This window comes from Leucopleurus acutus (genome assembly GCF_964270905.1).
Source record: "Leucopleurus acutus genome assembly, chromosome: 4".
Lineage (NCBI taxonomy): Eukaryota > Metazoa > Chordata > Mammalia > Artiodactyla > Delphinidae > Leucopleurus > Leucopleurus acutus.
In genome coordinates, this window is record NC_139146.1 from 119,257,782 (window position 1) to 119,279,837 (window position 22,056).

Consider the following 22,056-nt stretch of genomic DNA (forward strand, 5'->3'; position numbering starts at 1 on the left):
GTTAGTGGGGCCAGATCCAGGAGTGACTGGCTGAGGGGTGTCTCAGAGCTGGTGTTGTCCTGCTGGTGGGTGTGGCTGGCTTGTCCTGAGGCTAGAGGTGGCTCACTGGTGGGCAGGGCCTAAACCCATAGCATTTGGGGGCCAGTGCCTGCTCACTGGTGTGTGGAGCTGGGTTCCAGGGTCTCTGGCTGTAGGGCCATGGGGGTTCTGAGTCTAGTGCCTGGGCACCGGTGTATGGCGCCAGGTCCTGGGCCCTCTGGTGGACAGGGATGTGTCCAGGGGTGGCTGTGGGCTCAGAGGTTCTTAAGGTAACCTGCCTTCTGATGGGTGGGGCTGTAAGTAACATGCTCAGCTACTTACTAGGCTTGACGTATCCCAGTACTGGTGCCTGTAGTCTGGTGGGTGGGGGTGGGGTGGGGTGGCAGACGGGGTCCCAAGGCTAGTAAGCTAGAAGGAGAATTCCAGATGGACATTTGCCAGCATCCAGCATCACTCGACAGCATCAGAATTCTAGATGGACACTTCTACATGGTAGAAGGAGCTCCCCAAGATGGCTGCCACCAGTGTCTGTTTCCCTGGGGCGAAATCCAGTTGTCTCCTGCCTCTACTTGAGACTTGCCAACATTAGCAGATGGATCTGATCCAGGCTCCCTTCAAATTACTGCCTCTGTCCTGGGTCCCAGAGTGTGAGAAGTTTTCTGTGCACTCTTTAAGAATGGAGTTTCTATTTCCCACAGCCTCTGGGTCTCCCAAAAGTAAGTCCACCGGCCTTCAAAGCCAAGTGTTCTGAGGGCTCGTTTTCCCCGTGTAAAACCCCCAGGCTGGGGAGCCTAATGTGTGGGGCTCAGACCCTTCACTCCTAGGGGAGAACCTCTGCAATTGTAATTATTCTTCTGTTTGTGGGTTGCCCACCTAGTGGTATGGCTCTTGACTATACCACAACACTGCCCCTCCTACCCATCTCCTGTGGTTCCTTCTTTGGATCTTTAGTTGTAGAAGATCTTTTCTGGTAGATTCTATCACTCTCATCAGTAGTTGTTCTGTTAATAGTTGTAAAGTTGGTGTGCCCATGAAAGGTGAGCTCAAGGTTTTTGTACTCCACCATCTTGGCCGTGATTGTCTCTTGAGGGTCTAATAAAATGATGGAAGTTTAAACACTTAAAAAAACTATATATGTGTGTGTATATATATATATTCATACATATATATATGTGTGTATATCTATATATCTACATATCTATACCTATCTATCGATTGATACAGAGCAGGGCCCTGTGGGGCTCTTGGGCACAAAGCCTTTCTGAGTCACCCATTTCTTTGATTACAGGAAATAGCCTTCATTCAGCCTCCATGACTTTCCCTGAGTTCCAGTGAGCAGATTCAAGCAGTTGTTAATTAGGGAAGGGAGGGGATGTGAGACAAGAGAGAAACAGTCAAGAGACACAATAGTGCAGGCTTGGGGCAAGGTCCTGGTTCCCCATCAAGGGATACACACAACCATACCTTTGAGCTGTTTTGCAGATACTGAAATCCCCTCCAGGTGGGAAGTGCTAACAAGTAATGATGATATGCTTCCCACAAGCATGTAGACCCCAGACCAGTTGGAACCTGAAGGTTGATGATGCTGACTCCTACTTAGCTCACTGCCAACCAACCAATCAGAAGGATGTCCACAAGCTGATCACACCCCATTACTGTAAAACTTCTCACTACCCTCTCCAAGTTGGGACACACGGTTTTGAGGGCATTAGCCTGCTGTGGCCCCCTTTGCCTGGCAAAGCAATAAAGCTATTCTTTTCTACTTCACCCAAAACTCTGTCTCCAAGATTTAACTCGGTGTCGGGGTACAGAGGCCGGATTTGGCTTCAATTTTGGTGTGCAGCGTGGGACTGACTTAGGGACAGTCCCAGGTCGGGGTGGGGGGTCCCTTGGCTTGATCGGATGGTCCGAGGTTTTCTCCATGCCAACCTCTTTCAAGAGAGCTGAAGGTTGGAGAATTCCTTTCGAGGCCAGATCGCCTGGGACTCTTGCCTGGAAAGGCCAAGCCCCAGTTTATCCTGTCCGCCATCCTGGCAGCTGGAACTCCAAGGCAGGAGTAGGGCAGAAGAGGGACCACCCTAGCAGCTGCCAAGGCCATCTCTGCCTTGAGGACATTCCTCTCTTCCTCCCCCCTCACTGCCCTGGACTTCCTACTCCAAGGAATTGTTTTGGGGAAGCAGAAAAGTAGCGTTTGGGATGTTACGACACCTCTGCCAGTGTTTTGGTAAGCCCCCTCAGCTTGCATGCTGAGGCCACTTGGTTTGGTCTGTTTGGCAAACCTCTGGTTCCCGTTTGGGGATTTTTCCATTAGGAAGATCCAAGGCCACCGGGTTAGTGGGAGTTGGAAGCCAGTTTGAGCCTTGGGCTGTTTGTTTCTTTGTGTGTGTGTGTGTCTTCTGTTTGGCTGGCGAGGATTCTGGTTTTGCTTTCCATTTTGTGTGCGAGGCTGTTTAATTTGACTCAACATGGGAAGCACTTCTTCTTGTATTCCATCTGATAGCCCCCCGGGAAAATGTTGGCAGATTGGTCGACCTATAACTATGAATCTATGACTAAAAAGAACAAGGTTCTATTGTAATTCTGTTTGGCCAAAGTATATTCTTAAAAGTGAGGAGAGGTGGCCTTTGCATGGTGGCCTAAATTATTATACTATTCTTCAGGTAGAATTGTTTTGTCACAGGAATGAAAAGGCTGGGAATTCTCTCCACTCCATCTGGGCTAGCCACTCTGGGCTTGTTCTCTTTCAAGAACTGACCCAATCTATTTGCAAGCCTTTCCCTGGGAATGGAAGTGGAATTTTTAAACTATACCTCCTCTGATATTCTGTCTGTGTGGCCGTAGTTTATCTGTTGTTTGTGTTTTTGTGGATATTGTTTTGGGGTAAGCCACTCAGGCTTGCACAGGATGGGAAAATTCTACCCAATCATTGCAAGCCATTTTGAGTTCTCAGTCTGGGAGTGGAAATGGAATCTTTGGGCTACACCTTGTCTGATCTTTTGTTTGTGGGACCGTGTTTGTTGTTTGTATGTATGTGTGTCAGTACTTATATTGACTGGTCGGAGATGTCTTTGCTAAATAACAGGGCTCACATGAGACAATACCAGGGAATCCTTCCCTGTAGTGTCAGGCTTTGCCTGTGGCAGAATGCTGGTTGGGATTTTCCCTTTGGGACAAGCCTTGTTATGGGTAACCAGAGTTCTGTTCCATCTTGTAACCGCCCCCCGCCCCCCAGGGTATTGTTACAAAACTTCGAGAGACCACTGTGCCCAGACCCTCAGGAATACTTATCTTATCTAGACTATCTCTAGAAAAAAAAAAAAAAAGGTGGGGGGCAGAGGGGGGAAGCCTTTTTAAAATCAAGCGGAAAAACTGAGATTCTGGTTGTCTTTATGTAAAAGTTAACTTGTAAATGAGCTCTATTTAATTCACTTAAAATTGAGCACTTACAAATTAAATCTAAATGTGTAGAAAATGGCCAAGATAAATTTTGGGACCACATGATCTGGGGATTATTCAGTACTGAACTGATATTTGCTATTGAAGGTGGCTTAAGCTTGTTGGTTTGATTAATATAGACATTTCTTTAGAGTTATCAGTGTTAAGTAATGCAAGTGAGATAAGAGCTTTTGGGTAAAACTCTTTAGGAATAATTGTTTTAGGAATGTGTACTTAAGAATAATCTTTTCAGCTGCTTGGTAGCTTAATAATTTAGAGTTAAGTTAAATGATGGAAGTTTATTGAATAGGTAGGTCATTTCCAAATAAAATATTAAGATACTGAAACATTAATTAGTGAATGTTGGCTTCCCTTGGCAGAGAGGAGACTAAAGGTATTTAGGAATCTAAAGGTATTTGGTGCCACCCTGGGATATTCTCCATAAGAAAGCACATGTTTTGAGAATTGTGCATGGTCAGGATTTTCTAAGATTGGATTATTAAATCTAGTTAGGTAGATGGATTTTGTTGGGAGTGGGCTAGAGTAAGACCAGATTCAGATTCGGTTTCTCCCTTCAAAGTTTTCTTAGAATACTGCTTTTGAGGACAGCTCGTGAGTTTCTTTGCCTTTAAGCGATCTATATTTGCTTTTGAAGTCTCTTCACTTTGGTTAAATGAAATAAGTATTGTGTGACAGATTCTAAAAGTTCTTTCAACCTCCAACTAACGTTAAGATGCTTTAGAAGGCCGAGGCATCTCAGAGAGAAATATTTAATTAGTATGTTAAATTACATGGCATTCCTAAAAATCTAGTATGTCCTTGTAAAATGTTATCAGTCGTAATTCTAGTTATTTAAAAATGTTGCACGTTACAGCAATAACTAAGTTTCTTTTTGTCAATCCCATTGTGATCAAATGTTTAACCATGACTTTTTAAGTCTATGATTTGTAGACAGTTATTATTTTGTATTTTGATAAATCTCAGGGTGTACTGGGAAACTGGGTAAGAAATTAAAAAAAAAATCCTAAGGGAAAGCTTGATGGTTTCATAAAAAGTTAACAAGAGGATTGGTTACTAAATGAACTGGTGAATATGGTTATAATTTTTATGGGTTTTGTCTGAAATGTTACTGGCTTTGATCTGTGTTTTCCAGATATAGGGAAAAAACTTCCCCTCAAGTTGGTTATGATTTGCAACAATTTGGTAAATTACACCTCTGTGAGTAAAATTGAGATATTTTTCTTTTCCCTCTGCCTGTTCCCTTCAAAAATTGGAGACTCTTGGGTTCTGAGCAGCCTTATCAGGCGAATGAGAAAAACTGTCTCCTGGCATGTGCAGAAATCTTGATATTTTGGGGACCTCTAAAAGAGAGAAATCAACCTAGGCAAAATCTGATGGCAGGCCTTTGATATGGCTTTCTTGGCCTTGAGAGGCCTTTTGGAAATTTAGTCTGAGACTTCTTCTGAGGAATTACACCAGAGTCAATGTGGAAGAACCTATGTGGTCAATGGACCAATCTTATTTTAGAAACAAATTAGTCTTGGCTATACTTGAACATGGGGGCAATTTTAGAAAAAAATTATGTTTCACTGAATATTAAATTCTAGTTTTGTTAATTAATGTCTGTGCTTACCAAGACTTACTTCCCAGATAGTTCCTTGTGGTTATGTTATATTGTTCCAAAATTTAATTAAATTGTCAGAAGAACACTCTAAGTTTGTTTCTGAAGCCTAACTTTGTAATCAGTCTTTGGATAAAGATCAGATGCTCCATGATCTAGGAGATTAACACCAGGAGATTAACACCAGGTTATGTTCATTCAAATTTAAAGGGTCACTTATGTTGGGGACAATAAAACCCATACTAGGGATAACCAGACTAGTAACACTAGGAAACTGGGCTGGGTGCCTTATGGATAATGCCAATATATAATTTCCCTTAAAGATAAGGATTGGTACAGAACAGACTAAGTCAGAAGACCTGGGATATACTGGGCTGCACCTAATGGAAGTTCTTAACTTATATTCTGAATTATGACCTTACTAATCTGCTAGCTATATTGTTTTTTATATTGCCTGTTTTGCAGAATTGTTGTTTCTTGCATAACCAAATGTGTGACTGAGCCTCTGATAAAATGATGATGTATAGTTCCATATAAGATCAATGATTGTAATAGTGTAACTAGATATGGGAAGAAGCAACAAGAGAGAATAGTTTCCTGGACCATAAGAGACTAGTAAGACAGGTGGCCCAGAGACTTTTGGTTACTAGTAAGGCCTAGTCCAGTAAGTAATAGCATATTGAGTGGCCTATCAGCAAAATCTTTGCCAGACCTGGGAATGAGCATTCCTAGCACTGTGGGACAAAATGGTCATGAAATGCCCCCCAAACCATGGTCAAGTTTATGATCCTGAAGGGGCTCTGCCAACTGCAAATTGCCATCTGCCTCTGCAAGGATTAGGCCAATGGCCACTGTGGCCACTGACCTTCAACACCCCCTGAAAGGAATTCAGGGTGGAGATCAGGAATGAGTCACTCTGCTCTGAGAAAAACTGGCAGAACAGGGCTTTAGATAGTTAGATATTTTCAGAAGATTTTATGAGCCCAAATTCTTGCATCTTCTCATATCTAGAAAAGCACTGAAATCATTAACGGTGACATCTGATTTGGCCATTAAGAAGAGAAATGCAATTGGAAGTCAAAATGGAGGAGCTGTTGGTTCAGACATATGAATGTGATTTCAGACATGTTCCTGTATTGCTGAGAGCTTGAATTTTCTGAGCTGTGTCAGACCTAGGGGATGGCACCAGCCAATCTCAAAACAGTGTCCGCTGGTAACTGCAACCTTATGGTTTCAAGGTATCCCCTTGTAACTATTAAACTTTTTAGACAATAAAATTGCTTTAGATCAGATATTAACAACAAAAGAGGAGACATATTTAATGGCCAATGGCTCCTGTTATATATATCTGAATACCATATCAGAAGTTAAAACCTAGTTAGATAAAATTAGACAACTGGCTACCTGGCTACAAGTCTCCCTTAAAGAGCCAGGTCCAGACTGGGTTTCAGGCTTAAATTCCCAGGGGATTGAGACCTTAATCATATTAAACTCAGATCCAGGACTTGGAACTCAGTAATATTTCCAACTCGGTGTCCCAAATTGAGGCAGGACTATGCCCCATTTCAGCTGGAAGTAGCCAGAGCGGTTGTCACCCTATTCCCTAAAAGATTCAGGGAAAGTTAAAAAAGGGAGATTAAAACCAGGTCCCCTGAAACCAAGTTCCTCTGCTGAGTTTATGATTAATGTCTCTATCCAAAACAGTTATTCCCTTCCTTGTCCAACATCTGTTCTCAAGATTGAGGAATATCAAAGAAAAGGGGGGATTGATACTGAGCAGGGCCCTGTGGGGCTCTTGGGCACAAAGACTTTCTGTGTCCCCCCATTTCTCTGATTGCAGAAAATAACCTTCATTCAGCCTCCATGACCTTCTCTGAGTTCCAATGGGCAGATTCAAGCATCTGTTAATTAGGGAATGGAGGGGATGTGAGACAAGGGAGAAACAGTCAAGAGAAACAATAGTGCAGCCTTGGGGCAGGGTCCTGGTTCCCCATCAATGGATACACACAACAATATCTTGAGCTGTTTTGCAGATACTGAAACCCCCTCCAGGTGGGAAGAGTTAACAATTAATGATGGTATGCTTCCCACAAGCACGTAGACCCCAGACCAGTTGGAACCTTAAGGTTGATGATGCTGACTCCTACTTACCTCATCAACCAACCAGTCAGAAGAATGTCCACAAGCTGATCACACTCCATTACTATAAAACTTCTCACTACCCTCTCCAAGTTGGGACACATGGGTTTTGAGGGCTTAGCCCACTGTGGCCCCCTTCGCCTGGCAAAGCAATAAAGCTATTCTTTTCTACTTCACCCAAAACTGTCTGAGATTTAACTCAGGGTCGGGGTACAGAGGCTGGATTCGGCTTCTCTATCTATCTATCTATCTATCTATCTATCTATCTATCTATCTATCTAAAATGCTATGCCAGTGTAAGACATTTCTCTTGTTGTTGATGCTTTGATTGTAATCAAATAAAAAAAGAGACTATGTACAGTTGATCAATATCTATGTGGCATTAACATCATATTATTTGTTAAGTAGAAAAACAATAAATGTTTGATTCTGTGGAAAATTTCTGATTTAGATAATATAAGAGTTTCTTTTTGTGTCTTTTGTTTAAATTAATCCTTTATATTGATAGACTTTAGCAAAGATAATCAAACTTTCCTAACTAGGATGTACAACAGTGCTTGGATATTCAAGGTAAGTTTATAGTTATTTTTTTGTTTTAAGTTATGTAAATGAGAGTTGGCACACTGAGCAATAAATAAATGCATTGGCAAGCATGTGCTTTTTCTTCCTTTTATTTTGCAAAGTGATTTTCTTTTTTCTTTAATTTCAGGAAACAGATATTGATGACAGATATGGAGATTTGGATTCCAGAACAGATTCTGATATTCCAGAAATTCCACCATCCTCAGATAGAACCCCTGAGATCCTCAAGAAAGCTCTATCTGGTTTGTCTTCAAGGTATGGTTGGTTGAAGATGAATCTAATGGGTACACAAGATAAACTGTGAGGTTATCCTGGACCATGTCCAATGTAATAAATTTCACTTTTGGTGAGTTTTAGAGCTATGAGAGGAGGCTTTACACTTTTTCACCATATATGAGCACAGTATTAGAGGCTTGATGTACATCCTTTCGTTCATCCTTAAAATCTTGTTAAGTGTGAGAAAACCAAGTCTGAGAGGTTAACTGGTGAAGGTTACAGAGCTAGCAAGTTGTGGACCTGGCATTTCTGCCCTTGTCTGACAGGTTTCTGAAGCCGGTGACCCATTTACCAAATCAGGTTGCCTTTTCTGGTATTGGAACATCTAAAAAAGAAAATTCTATATTCTCTCTTCCCTGTTTTTCAAATGCCAGATGGAAATAGGTATTTTTTTTCCTTTTAACAGAGTTTAAAATCATTGTCCAAAACTCTACAACCCTTTACCACTTTATATTTGTGCTATACTTTTAAATGTTTAATAACCACCCAATTTCAGCTAATTTTATATTGCCCTTCATTGTATTCTTTGTAATATGAATTATAAAATTTATAAAAGCAAAATAAATATAATATCCAGATTAACATATGAAACCTGAAATATTGGTACAGAACACTCTTTTTTCAAGTTTTTAATACTGTTACACACAGTAAGAGGTCCATTTTACACCATGCCCCAAGAGACACACAAATGTATATTTTAACTGCTTTAAAAATGTTATAAAGCAATTCTTGCCGTTGCTATGTGTGATGCTCTCTGATTTCTTTTATTTTTGATAGCTGTTCTATGTTATTGAACAAAAATACGCTGGATTACTAAATTGATTTTACTACCCATGGGTCATAAATTGGAGTTTGAAAAATACTGATTTAGTCATATCTAGTGAATATAATGTGAGCTTTTCTGATTTTTAATTTCCTAGAGGATGATCATAGTAGAATAAATTGGTTCAAAACAAAGTTTTCATATTTTTTAGCCAATAGATATATAGTTTTTTGCTGTCCATTATTAAAAGCATGGTTATCATTTTAGTAGTTCTTGTTCCCAGTTGTTTTCATGACCTAGTTCACAGATGTACCTTTTTTTAAAAATCTCACCTGGTCTTTCTCAGATCTGGATTTTTTTTCATATTGATGTTATATAAGAATAATGCTGGATTCCTTTGTGTCACTCATAACAAGATTTTCCTTAATAATTTTTTTTTCCTGGCATAAAGCAACAATGGCAAGTAGTAGTAGCTGGTATTTATTGAGCATGTATATTTGCTAGGTGCTGCTCCAAGCACTTTATATGTGTTGACTAATTTATTCTCACAACAACCCTGTAACTGTATAAATAGAGAAACTGAAGCACAGAAATGTTTTATATCAAGGGTCGTGTAGCTAGCAAGTGATAGAGCCACATTCTGAACCTAGGCATTGTGCTCTATTTATGAAAGAATTGGTTTTAACAGCAGATAATATATGACTAGTTTCAATCTTTTCGAGAAACTTCTCTGTAAAGATTAAATAAATGTTTTAAAATCTACATTTTACACATTTTAGCCTCTTTTTAATACCCCAAATAGTCTGCCTTACAAAGATTTAGAAATTGTAGATGCATAGGATTAAAAATACTAATTATATAAGGAATGTACATGGTTTGTCGAAGAAAACCCTATAATCCTCCTACCAAGACATTAATATTTAAAATACTGTGATGTTTATCTTTGAAACTTTTTTGTTTTTTACATTGTGTGCATGTGTGTGCCTGTGTGTGTAATGTAAAAATAGCACTGTACTGTTTTCTGCCTTGTTATTTTCATTTTCATTCCATGGTATTAGGAACAACATCCTGAAATATGTGTAAATATTTTAATGACTGTATGATATATTTCTTTGTAGAGCTATAGTTCAACTTACTTAAACAGCAACTGGTAGACATTTAGCCAATTTCTAAATTTTCACAAAACCAACTCTGCTTTAAATATATTTCTTTATAGCTAACTTTTATTTAGAATCAATAATTATTTTCTTAGTATAAAACTTTAAAAGTGAAATTCCTTGGTCAAAATTTATGTTCATTTTTTAAGGCTCTAATATATAATGCCAAAAAGAGCATAAGCCATTGAAATTGGAAAGAGCGTGAAAGGTCTTCAGTCACTTGGCAGTTGTCCCAGTCTGTTTCTTGACCCGTGTATGGGTCTGTGGAAATGAATATTCATTAGCCAGTGAAGTCTGGCTGTCTCCTTTAGTAAAGAGCTTCTTCAGCAATGAGTCTAACTTAGTAGTTCTCTCTGGAAGGGGCAATGCCTTGAATTTTGTACCTTCCCCCAACCAGTGAACATTTGGCAGTGTCTGGAGACATTTTAGGTTGTCACAATAAGAGATGGTGCTGCTGGGGCTTCCCTGGTAGCGCAGTGGTTGAGAGTCCGCCTGCCGATGCAGGGGACCACGGGTTCGTGCCCCAGTCCGGGAAGATCCCACATGCCATGGAGCGGCTGGGCCCATGAGCCATGGCCGCTGAGCCTGTGCGTCCGGAGCCTGTGCTCCACAACGGGAAAGGCCACAGCAGTGAGAGGCCCGCATACTGCAAAAAAAAAAAAAAAAAAGAGATGGTGCTGCTGGCACTTAGTAGGTAGAGGCCAGGGAAGATCCTACAGTACACAGAACAACTCTTCACAACAAAGAATGATCTGGCTCAAATGTTACTAGTGAAGGTTGAGAAACCGTGGAAATACCCAGGCATAGTCTTGCTGGTGCTCTTGTACTCTATAATGCCATCTTCTTTGTCCCTGGGAACCTGCACACATCCCGTTAACTTCCTTCTAAGGCTGGTAGATAGACTTTCTCAAAACCCCTGCTCTTTGCTAGATGGCCCACCAAGTTCTTGTTTGTTCTTGAAGAGTGCTTCTGTGCCCTAATTCTTGGCTCAGGTGAACTGCCTTGCCAACCTAGGTCTTTCTCATTATGCTTGTACCACTAGGAAAATTTTTTTAAAAATTTTATTACTTTTGGGACTTCCCCAGTGGTCCAGTGGTTAAAACTCCGCATTTCCACTGCAAGGGGCATGGGTTCGATCCCTGGTCGAGGAACTAGGATCCCACGTCGAGGAACTAGGATCCCACATGCTGTGTGGCATGGCCCCCAAAAAAAAGCCAATAAATTTTTATTACTTTTTTTGTTTTTGTGGTACGCGGGCCTCTCACTGTTGTGGCCTCTCCTGTTGCGGAGCACAGGCTCCGGACGCGCAGGCTCAGCGGCCAGGGCCCAGCCGCTCTGCGGCATGTGGGATCTTCCCGGACCAGGGCACGAACCCGTGTCCCCTGAATCGGCAGGCGGACTCTCAACCACTGCGCCACCAGGGAAGCCCAAATTTTTATTACTTTTGAAATAAAAACCCCTAAAGAGTTGTAGTAACAGTAAGACATTGTGCATCACATAACTGATTTGAGCAATAAATGTGTAACCATTTTAGATAATCACTTTAAAGGACGCTGCTTAATTATATACTTTTTAGAAATTTCATTTCTAGCTCATATAGGTCCTGGAAACATGAGACTTGAATGGATTTCTCTATTGATTCTGAGTTCCTTTACCTAAAACAATCTGTGAGGTGATGACTTGGACTCAAAATTAAGGCTTACTCTAATGTGATCATGGTGGCATGGTAAAGGAAATCAAGAATTTTGAATTCGGAACCAGACTTTCCTCTGGATTTTAGTTACAATGGTACATATTCTTTTGCATATCAATGCTCTGTTTTGAACTCAGTGCTTCTCCCCTGAGAGATAACTTTGGGTTACTGTATCAATGGATATATATATTAAGTTTAAGTGTGTGCTTTCATGTGCTTAACTTTGTGTTAGGTATTCTTGGGAGATTTGGGGAGTCATTTAAATTAAAATAAGGCAATTAAGTCTTGTTGGGGAGGGGAATTTTTCTGCCTGGAGTAACATCTGTATAATAAAAGAGAGTAGGTCTTTGTTTAAATCTCTGGTTCTCAGAAGCTACCGTTCTCTGCTGGTCAGAGCCACCCCTTTAACATTAGAGGTACACTTGGCCCTTTCAACTCCCACCAAAGTCTGATTTCTGACACTTGGGTAGTGTCCTCTTCTCTAGAAGAGGTTCTCAGTAATTCTGAGTCTGAGAATCAGTTATGAAGGAGGGCTAAGTACATTTCTGAGGTTCGTGCAAGGAAGACAGGATTATTATCAGGAGACTGGCTTATGGTCTTTTATTTACCTCTGACTAGCTGTGCGACCTAGCCCAGTTTCCTAATCCATTCATTCATCCTCAAAGAGTTCGTTCTATTAAGTCAAATAAAACCTTTCAGCTGTAGCATTTTTGATTCTGCATTCATTTCAGTTCAGCCCCAAAGCTTACAGTTTCATGAAAAATGTATGAGTCTACATACTTATAACAGTAGAGGGAAATAAAGTTGGGTAAGTACAATTTGACCACCTTGTGAAAAACCTTGGAAACTATATAAAAGAGTTTGGACTTACTGTTGGCATTTTAGGTCTTGTGTGGACATGATCAAAGGGATATTTGAGGAAGAGTAGTTAGGGGTATCTAGGCTATATAGCAGAGTGATTGAAAGCAGGGAGTGTAATCAGTATTCGATAAATGGATGAAATCAGCTAATACTTCTGTTACAGAGAGGAGAACGAGGGCCTGTGCTTAGAATACAGTGCATATATGTTACTATACGTTGGGTCAAAATCTCTTGTGATATAATTTAAATGTTAGCATTTGAATTAATAGAAATCAGAAAATTATTTAAAAACTTTACTGTGAGTATAATGTAAAATGAGTGTAGAATGAATAAACTCAGAGGGCAGCAGTTTTAGATTCAGAAAGCATCATGCTTCTATAGGTGTTGTTAGAACGATCTGAGGTGTTTCATACAGTGGCTGCTGACATTTCTTATGACGTAGCCACATAAAGAGTGAAAATATTTGTAAGGTACACTGGGGGTGAAGTGTGAGGCTCCTGCAGTGATGGAGGGCAGGGAGATGGGCTCCCCAGGCTCTTACTGACAGCAGAGGGTCGAGGAGGTCAATTCTCAGTCTACCGGGGACCAGCCAGGTGTGCCTCAGGGAAGCTGTGCTCTAAGCACCAGCAGAGGCCCAAGGAGAAGAGAATACTTTTCTACGAAAGGCTCTGTCCTCGCAGGAAAGCAGGCAGCACACGCTGAGCAACAGAAAGAACTGAGCAACAGAAAGAACTGACCTTCAGTCTGGCCTTGCCCTCAATGACAGACCTCCCCACAGCTTCCTCATTTCCTTGAAATCATGGTGCTTTCCAGTTTCAGTTCCGCGTTTTCCTTTCTTTACTTTTTCTCACTGCAAGGCCGTGCTCTCTGTTCTACACCACCTTAAAATCCGTACTCTTCTTATCCACCACACGGAAGGACAGACACCCTTTGGGAGGGCTGTGCACCTGGCCCCTCCTTCCCACCTGAGTGCCCCCGGGTGGACACGTGCGCACACCTGCGTTGGCCACCTCACCTCCCAGCCTCGCGATTCATCCTGTTCACATGGAGCAAAAACTAGTTCTTTTCTTCGGCTAACAGGATTTTTACATTTCCTTTAGCTCTCAGTGAGTGAGCGAATGCTATTGGTTTGTTTGGTTGGTTTGCATTGTTGTTATTGTATAAGGTAAAGTATAGGGAATTCCTAAAATATAGTTAAGGGAAACCTGTAAGTCTGGCAACTCATTACTGTAACAACACACAGAAATTTAAGAACACGTTAATGCTAACTCTACAAATATTTCCTTTTTAGGTGGAAAAACTGGTGGATTCGTGGAATTCTTACTCTAACTATGATTTCATTGTTTTTCCTGATCATCTATATGGGATCCTTTATGCTGATGCTTCTTGTAAGTGTTTGCCCAAGTGTCTCTTGCTTTGTTTTTCAGCACTGATATTGAAGTAAATTTGAGCATGTCATGAAAAAGAAGGTGGTTCAAGACTTGACAGCAGCAAATTTAGTTCCTTTAAGCATCTTCTGGTTCATGAAATGATCTGGACTAATCTTTTCCATTTGCAAATTGGCCATTCAGTGTGTATCAAGTATACTTGATATTCAGTAGATACACAACTTTGTGTCAGACATTGCACCAAGCATTAGGTAGAACAGAAACACACACACCACACACGACTACAATGTATATGACTGTTAGCTAGATCCCTGACTTCAGGGGACTCATTCTAATGGCAGAGACATGTAAGTAACCATATGAATAAATGGTGTAGTAAATGAGTGGAATAAACCCCATGATAGATCTTGTTGGAAGAGCACAGCAAAAAAATGACCTCATCCAGTGTGAGAGAGAGATGAGGGAAGACTTCCAGAGGAGGTGATGTGAAAGCTGAGTCATAAAGAAGCACTGGATGGGGGAGGGCATTCCAAATTGGGGATATCAGGGGCAGGGGTGTAGTAAGGAGAGATTGTGGTCCGTTGGGGGGTTTGTGAGTTATACATGTGGAGAGTGTCTAGGGATGAGACTAGAGAGGCAAGCAAAAGCCATTCTGGGAGTTGGATTTTGTTGTATATGGGAAGCCCAACAAGTTATGAAGTCAGACACATTTTTTCAGCTTTGTAATTCATTCATTTAACACATGCTTCAGGATGCCTGCTACATGCCAGGCAGTTCTGGGGAATGATGCAGTCATGCTGAGAAAAATGCACCTGTGTCTGCCCTCATGGAGCTTACTGTCTACATATTAAAGAACTGATCAGATATGTAATCATAAACTGCAGTAAACATTTGAAAACAAGAATTGGATGCTATGAGAGCAAAGGGGGGGAGCCAGGAGACTTTCCAGACTTTATCCAGTGCCCAGCATCTGCACTGCGGTCTTGAAAGTTGAGTAGGATTCACTGGGGTGAAGGGAGACCTTGGAGGAAGGATTTTGTTTTTTTGCGGTACGCGGGCCTCTCACTGTTGTGGCCTCTCCCGTTGTGGAGCACAGGCTCCGGATGCGCAGGCTCAGCGGCCATGGCTCACAGTCCCAGCCACTCCGTGGCATGTGGGATCTTCCCGGACCGGGGCACGAACCCATGTCCCCTGCATTGGCAGGCGGACTCTCAACCACTGCGCCACCAGGGAAGCCCCTGGAGGAAGGATTTTCACAGCAAACGATTCCCTGTGTATAAAAGCCTTTATATCTAAAGAAGTATGAAACACTTGAAGCCCAAAGTGATAGAAGTAAGAAGGAGAAATACATTCATGACAAACATCACGCATTTCCTGGGTGCTGAACATGGTTTAGCAGTGAACAGCGAGGGCCTGCTCTCGGGGATATGTACAGTGTCCATCCTTTTTATTATTTGTCTTCATCCATCGCAATTGTATTTATGATGTTTATGTTAAGGGAACATGAATGGATATACACACACTTGGTGCTCAATTGATACTACCTTTATGTGTTTTAAGGTATTATTTACATTCACAACCCTGACTAGGTCATTTATATTTTGAGAAGTACATTTTGTACCTAGCTTGCATTTGCCTTATAATATCAGCACTCAAAAATGACGAATTCAAGAGAGTTTTATTAAAAACTTACTTCTAGCAAATGATGGTTACTATTTTAAGATGGAACTCATACTCATATTCCTTAAAATAAAAGGAGTTTTTTCCCTCCAACCTTCTATTTATAGTGCTTTAATTGTTGCAGTCACAGCTTGGAATCACGCTTTCTAAGTGATGGAGTTGCTAAAGCGTATTTTGATTTAAAGGTAGATGTGAACATATAAAAGATATAAGAGGTTCCCCCACCCCTTCCTGGAACTCCTATAATAACTGTTTTAATTCACATTATTTAACTTATTTTTAAATAGTGCATTAGTTTTTTTCCCATTGTGAGAGTTATAAAAGTATATTGAAATTACTTTGGAAAAGAGATAATTAAAAAAAAAATCACCCCAACCCTATCATCAACCACCACAACTCAATTAATACTGCCATTTGATGTATTTCCTTTCATCTTTTTTTTCTTTTAAAAACCATGATTGTAATTATAGTGTGACTAAAATTTTGTATCCTTTTTAAACTAAATATTGAATGTTTTGTGTTGCTCCACGGTCTTTATAGCCATCAACTTTAATACCTTCATCTACTCAATGAAATGTAGTACATCATAAGTTATTTAGAGCAGCGTGTTATTTTTAGACATTCAGGTTATAGTCTGGTTTTTATTTATTGTGAATAACATTATCCTAAACATATTAGAATATAAAGCTTTTTCATATGCAGGATTATTTTCTTCAAATAGATTCCTAGAGTGAAAATAGGCACTTTTATTGGATAACACATAGTTCCAGCTCAACATATCTAAATCTGAACTTCTGTTCTATCGCCAGCCATTCTGCATAACTCTATCTACTTTTCCAAGCCTTCCCTGGTGTTGTCCTGCGTTTCCCTCTCTCCCTTAGCTCCCCAGTTTCCTCAAGCACCAAATCCAGTCAGTTCTACCTCCTTGATGTCTCTCATTCCTTATACTCCACCCTCTTCTGGCACTTATCCATACTCATCTGGATGGTGGTATCTTGCCTGCCTTACTGTCTCTTCTCTTGCTGCTTCTCCAGTCAGTTCTTTCTACCTCTGTTATCCCCAGAAATTCACGTCTGATCACGTCCTTTCATGATCGGCACCAACTCCTTTGTGCAGCCTTTCATGCTGTTTCCTGTGGTGCTGTGACCAGACTCATCTCTCTCTACTTCTCACCCCAGCTTTGTGTTCCAGCAGCTCTGGACTACTTGTAGTTCCCTTAACATCCTCCTCCTCTCCTATGTACATGACTCTGTACATCCTTCTCCTTCACCCCAACTGGGCCCATGCCCACCCTTACCACAGGTTTTTTGTCTGCCTGTGCTTATATCCATGTGGCTGTTTCCATGTAGCTGGTAAGCTATAAGTGACAACCATATACATGGATGTGTGTGATATTAAAAATTCTTTTTTTCTTCTTTCAGTGAAACACCATATATAGTGCTAATGGTTGCTCTTGAACAAATGTATTCATAGAAGTAGCATCAGTTCATTTGATATTCTAAAAGCCCTTGGTTCTATAAATAACATGACTTTGCCATTTTATCTTAACATCTAGCATTGTCCCCATTCTCGGATTATTATTGTTAAAAAAATGACTTGATGTTATACACAAAGGCTATTTGAAGGACAGTATTTAAATTTCCTCTTGTGTTTATAATATAACACATATATGAGTTTTTCTTAAAAGAACTATTTGTAATAGTTAGGCATAATATTTTCTTACTGTATGGCTGAGGGGACACAACTACTTCTTTTAAGTATGTCATTGGACATGTACTAGGTATAGTGGGAAAAAATAGCTTAAGAATATCCTGGGCAGTAGGATTGGGAAAGCTGATTTGTGGCGATCTCAAAAAGAAATCCCAAAGTATATTCTTTGGCAGACTTTGGTTAGCTCTTTCTGTAAAGGACCAGATTGTTGTATTTTAGGCTTTAAGGAGCCACATATGTGTCTGTCATATAATCTTTGTTTTTTATTTTTAACTCTTGAAAAATATAAAATCCAGGGTCTTCCCTGGTGGCACAGTGGTTGAGAGTCCGCCTGCCGATGCAGGGGACACGGGTTCGTGCCCCGGTCCGGGAAGATCCCACATGCCGCAGAGTGGCTGGGCCCATGAGCCATGGCCGTTGAGCCTGTGCGTCCGGAGCCTGTGCTCTGCAACGGAAGAGGTCACAACAGTGAGAGGCCCGCGTACCGCAAAAAAAAAAAAAAAAAAAAAAAAATATATATATATATATATATATATACATATATATATATAATCCATTCTTAACTCCAGGGTTGTACAAAAACAAGCCCTTGGGTATATTCTTTAGAGGTTGAAAAAGTCTGCTATATTCACAAAGCTGTTAGTTTACGGTGATGAGTGTTCAGCTTGCCATTTGCTCTTTGAGTCTTGGAATTGTCTTAAGCCAAACACTGGATATGATGCTACAGTCTCAGAAATTACCTTTACCCAGATTGGTGGATTTAGCAGTTTGAAGGACAGCTACATAGACCATCAAAAAGGGATTCTTGAATATAAACCCATTTACTAGGCATGTGTATTGGACACTATTCAGAGAGAACCGCATGGACTCACTTGACTGGCCAGTGGGGCTGCAGATGTAGAAGGCTGCTTATAATTTGTCAAGGAAGCACTGCTTGGGTTGATCAGAGATGTGTGTAGCTGGCTATGGGAGAGTTGGCATGGAGGGAAGAATGAAAAGCTCATGCCCAAACCCCTGGGTGACTGGGTAAAGATATTTTAGCCATTTGTCCTGATAGTATCTTTATCCTTGGCAAGAATACCAGGTTGAACGGTTAAAAATATATACAAGCAAACTTTCACTTATCATTTTCCTAGGATAACTCAAGAAACAAATGGACGGAAAGACCATCCATCTTGAGATGGACAACCACAAGAAATGAAGCAGTAATTAGGGATAAAGCCTAGTCAGCTGTGATCCCAATCAGACTACACCCCTCAAACTCTAAACTACAATGCCACCTCCTACCCCGGGAAGGATCTCTCAAACTTTTTGAATAAAACATTGTTTTGCTTGCCTCTTTGGGATATCACTTGATTATAGAGAAGTTGAATATTGAATTTTTGCTGCTGATATTTAGACTAACTAAAAGTGGGTAGGCTGAGGATTTTTAAAATACATGTGACAACAAGCTACTTATTAAATAACTAACCATAAATGTAAATATTGAGAAATGTATGTTAATGTTTTCTCTTGGTTTCAGGTTCTAGGCATCCAAGTGAAATGCTTCCATGAAATTATCACTATAGGTTACAGAGTCTATCGTTCTTATGACCTACCTTGGTTTAGAACACTAAGCTGGTAAGTGACTTAAAACTGTTTCAGATATGAAAATCTGATTCTTTTCTGAAGTTTGTAAGGAAGCATCCTGATCAATCAGTATCTACATGGTTGACCTTATAGATTGATTTTAAATAAATATAAAAAAGAATGAAATTGAATTTTGAAAGAAGGAAATTACCTTTAACTCTCCCATTTCAACACAACTATTTTCATATCTCATATTTCACTGTTTGTGATACCTGATTTAAATTGAATATAAACATTATTCTTGTGCCCTTTTTAAAAACCTCAGCATTATATTCAACACATTTTTATATCCTTTATAATTACAATTTTAACAGAAAGTTTCATTTTGTAAAATGTTATGAATATGTGTAATCTTTTGCCTTATTTCCCCTCAGTTGATATGAGACCACACACAAAATTTGATATTTCTACAAAGACTTGAAGATGAGATATGAAAATAGTTTGGGGTTTTTTTGTTTTGTTTTGTCTTTTTTTTTTTTTTTTTTTTGAGTGATCAGTGGTTTATTCAGAACAGGAAAGCCCAAACTGAATGTCTGTCTCCCTCCTCCCCTCCCATCCACCCCTGCAGGCTGGCCCACCTTCTCCAAAGCCCCCATAGGCCCCAGGATGCCGTTGGGGGGTGGGGGGCAGGGCAGTGAGAGGAGGGATGACCTCACCTTTGCTGCTTCTGGTTTGGTCTCCTCCAGGCCCTGGGCCCTGTGACATGCAACAAGGAGGGTAGTCAGAGGGATGAGGAAGACTCTGGGGTCAGTGCGTAAGGCACCCTGCTAAATATTTCAGGGCAGTTACCAGCCTCTGAAATATTGTATATGTACAGATGCATGTAAAATTAGTAAATAAAAATCACCAAATAATTTTAATATTTAAAGCTTTATATATTTTTAAAACTTTCTAGGTTTCTTAGTTATCAGGACCTTGACCATGAAACATGATAATATGATAGTTCATAATTAACCTAACAGGCCATGTCTTTGAATATAGTTTGATTAGTATCAGCCAGAGGGGCCAGTGTCTTATTATAACAAACGTACCACTTTTTGGGTTTACAGTAGTCAAAAACAGTTTCTTGGTTTTGTTAACACTTAATTTTTCCTTCTGGAAAGTTTCTTCATGAGTGGCAGTGTGTACAGGGAGTGTTAGGTAGATTAAGTAGTCGGAGAGTAATTAAAAGCTAAACTGTGCAGGATTGATTTTAAGTGTAGGGGGAAGAAAAAGGTAGGTCAAGATGGGCTCCAGTGATTGTAGAGGCTTCTTGGAGAAGGTGAGAGAGAAACTGTTACTTGAAATAAAGACAGGCTTTGGCTAGAGAAGAGTGTTCTGGGGTGGGGAAGCAGCACCCATCAGGTTTCAGATGCGGGACAGAGGAGGCATGTGCCACAGATGGTGAGATCTTCCTGGCCCTCCTGAGCAGAAGGTGTATATTTATTAGGAAGTAGTGGCCAGAAAGTTGGATTGGTGGCTGGAGTAGGCTTTGACAGCCTTACAGAGGCGACACAGACAGTTTCCATTGTAGGAGAGAGAAAAATGGTAATACAGCTGATAAAAATTAAAATACTTCCCTTTGGGAACAGTGGGGTATAATTCCATTCATGAGAACCAGAGGGAAACCACCCCTTTCGTCTTCTACTGCCCTCCTGGCTGCCTAGGACTCTGCCTTTCTAAGGAGGATTCCGGGAGGAACCCTAAGGCAGTGTTTCTCAGCCTTTTTTTCTGGCTCACACATGCTCCCATCAGCAAAATCTCATGGGTTCAACTTCTCCCCGGGTACAAAGATATACCAGAACTGGGAGAAGGGATAGGCCATTTATCAAGTTTTTAAAGTTTTTCCAGAGATTTTTACCCGCTGCTAGCTCCGTTCCCCACAGCTACCCTTTTTGAGTCACTGCTCAACTAGAGTGCATCTGGAGCATTGAGAAGAGGGGGCAAGACCCCAGTATGTGCAGGGCAGGAGGGTGAGGTTAGAGGTCAAATTACCTCTACCTTCTTTTCCTGTTGATCTTCCCTAGGGCAGGTGGGAATTTGGCTTAGGCTCTTTACAAAGCATTAGACCTGTGAGTAGCTGGGAGTGAATTTTCATTATAAACTTAATGCTGTGTGTGTGTGTGTCTGAGAGTGTATGAGAGTGAGTGTATGTCCAGTATTTTCTACAATGTTTCCTAATTATCTGTTTCTGGCATTTAGATATTGAGCTAAATACAGGCATGAACTATTCAGTAAATTTTTATTGACTGATAAGTTTGAAATTAAGTTTAAAACAGGAAAAAAAGCATTTTGGTGGAATATATCATGAACTGGTCTTCTCGACTTGGTTCTGAACTTTTTGTTATCATCAAACTGTAGAAAATAGTTTTGTTGAGTGTGAGGGGGAAAAAATTCAAATCTAAAGAAGCTAATTGTTTTAAAATTATAGGTACTTTCTACTGTGTGTAAACTACTTTTTCTATGGAGAGACTGTAGCTGATTATTTTGCTACATTTGTTCAAAGAGAAGAGCAACTTCAGTTCCTCATTCGCTACCACAGATTTATATCATTTGCCCTCTATCTGGCAGGTAAGTTAAGGAAAAGTCTTTATTGATATGTAGCCAATATATGTTACATGCTTCTTTTTATTTGTTATTTAAATTTATAACATCCTTTATTTGTTACATTTTAATCCAGCTTCTCTTTGTAAAAAGTCTCATATATAAAGCTATTTCTTTCATCACAGTCTTAAGCAGTAGTCACTCCCTAATGGTGGTTTAAAAAAAAAGTACTTGCTTAATAGTCACTCCATATATTTGAAAATTTTCTTCACAAATTATAGTAAAGGCACTTTTAAATATATGGGTTATTTACCAAGTATAATTTACAAAGAAACTTTCACATATGTATTGCTTTATTTGTTCCTAGGAAATAGAGTTTTCATATAGAATTATTCGGGGTACTTAGTTTTCCTGACATGGTTTATTATATGTTCATTTATATATATATATATATATATATATATATATAAAATATACATATTTGTTTATAGTAGGCTATGCCACATGTTTTTAGATTAAGAATCAGGTAGTTAGGATAACATTAGAATTAATAGATTTGT

The 22,056-nt window shown here is 40.1% G+C and overlaps 1 protein-coding gene across 1 annotated transcript in view; it reads left to right on the forward strand.

The window, feature by feature from the left end:
• CDS1 (CDP-diacylglycerol synthase 1) overlaps positions 1-22,056 on the forward strand; it is a gene marked incomplete at both ends in the record, with an annotated part of 65,502 nt that overhangs the window by 15,458 nt on the left and 27,988 nt on the right. The window contains 4 exons of the mRNA XM_082838981.1: positions 7,944-8,071; positions 13,858-13,954; positions 18,867-18,964; positions 21,384-21,523. Of these exons, the coding sequence (XP_082695107.1) occupies positions 7,944-8,071; positions 13,858-13,954; positions 18,867-18,964; positions 21,384-21,523 (463 nt within the window). The remainder of the gene's footprint in view (positions 1-7,943; positions 8,072-13,857; positions 13,955-18,866; positions 18,965-21,383; positions 21,524-22,056) is intronic.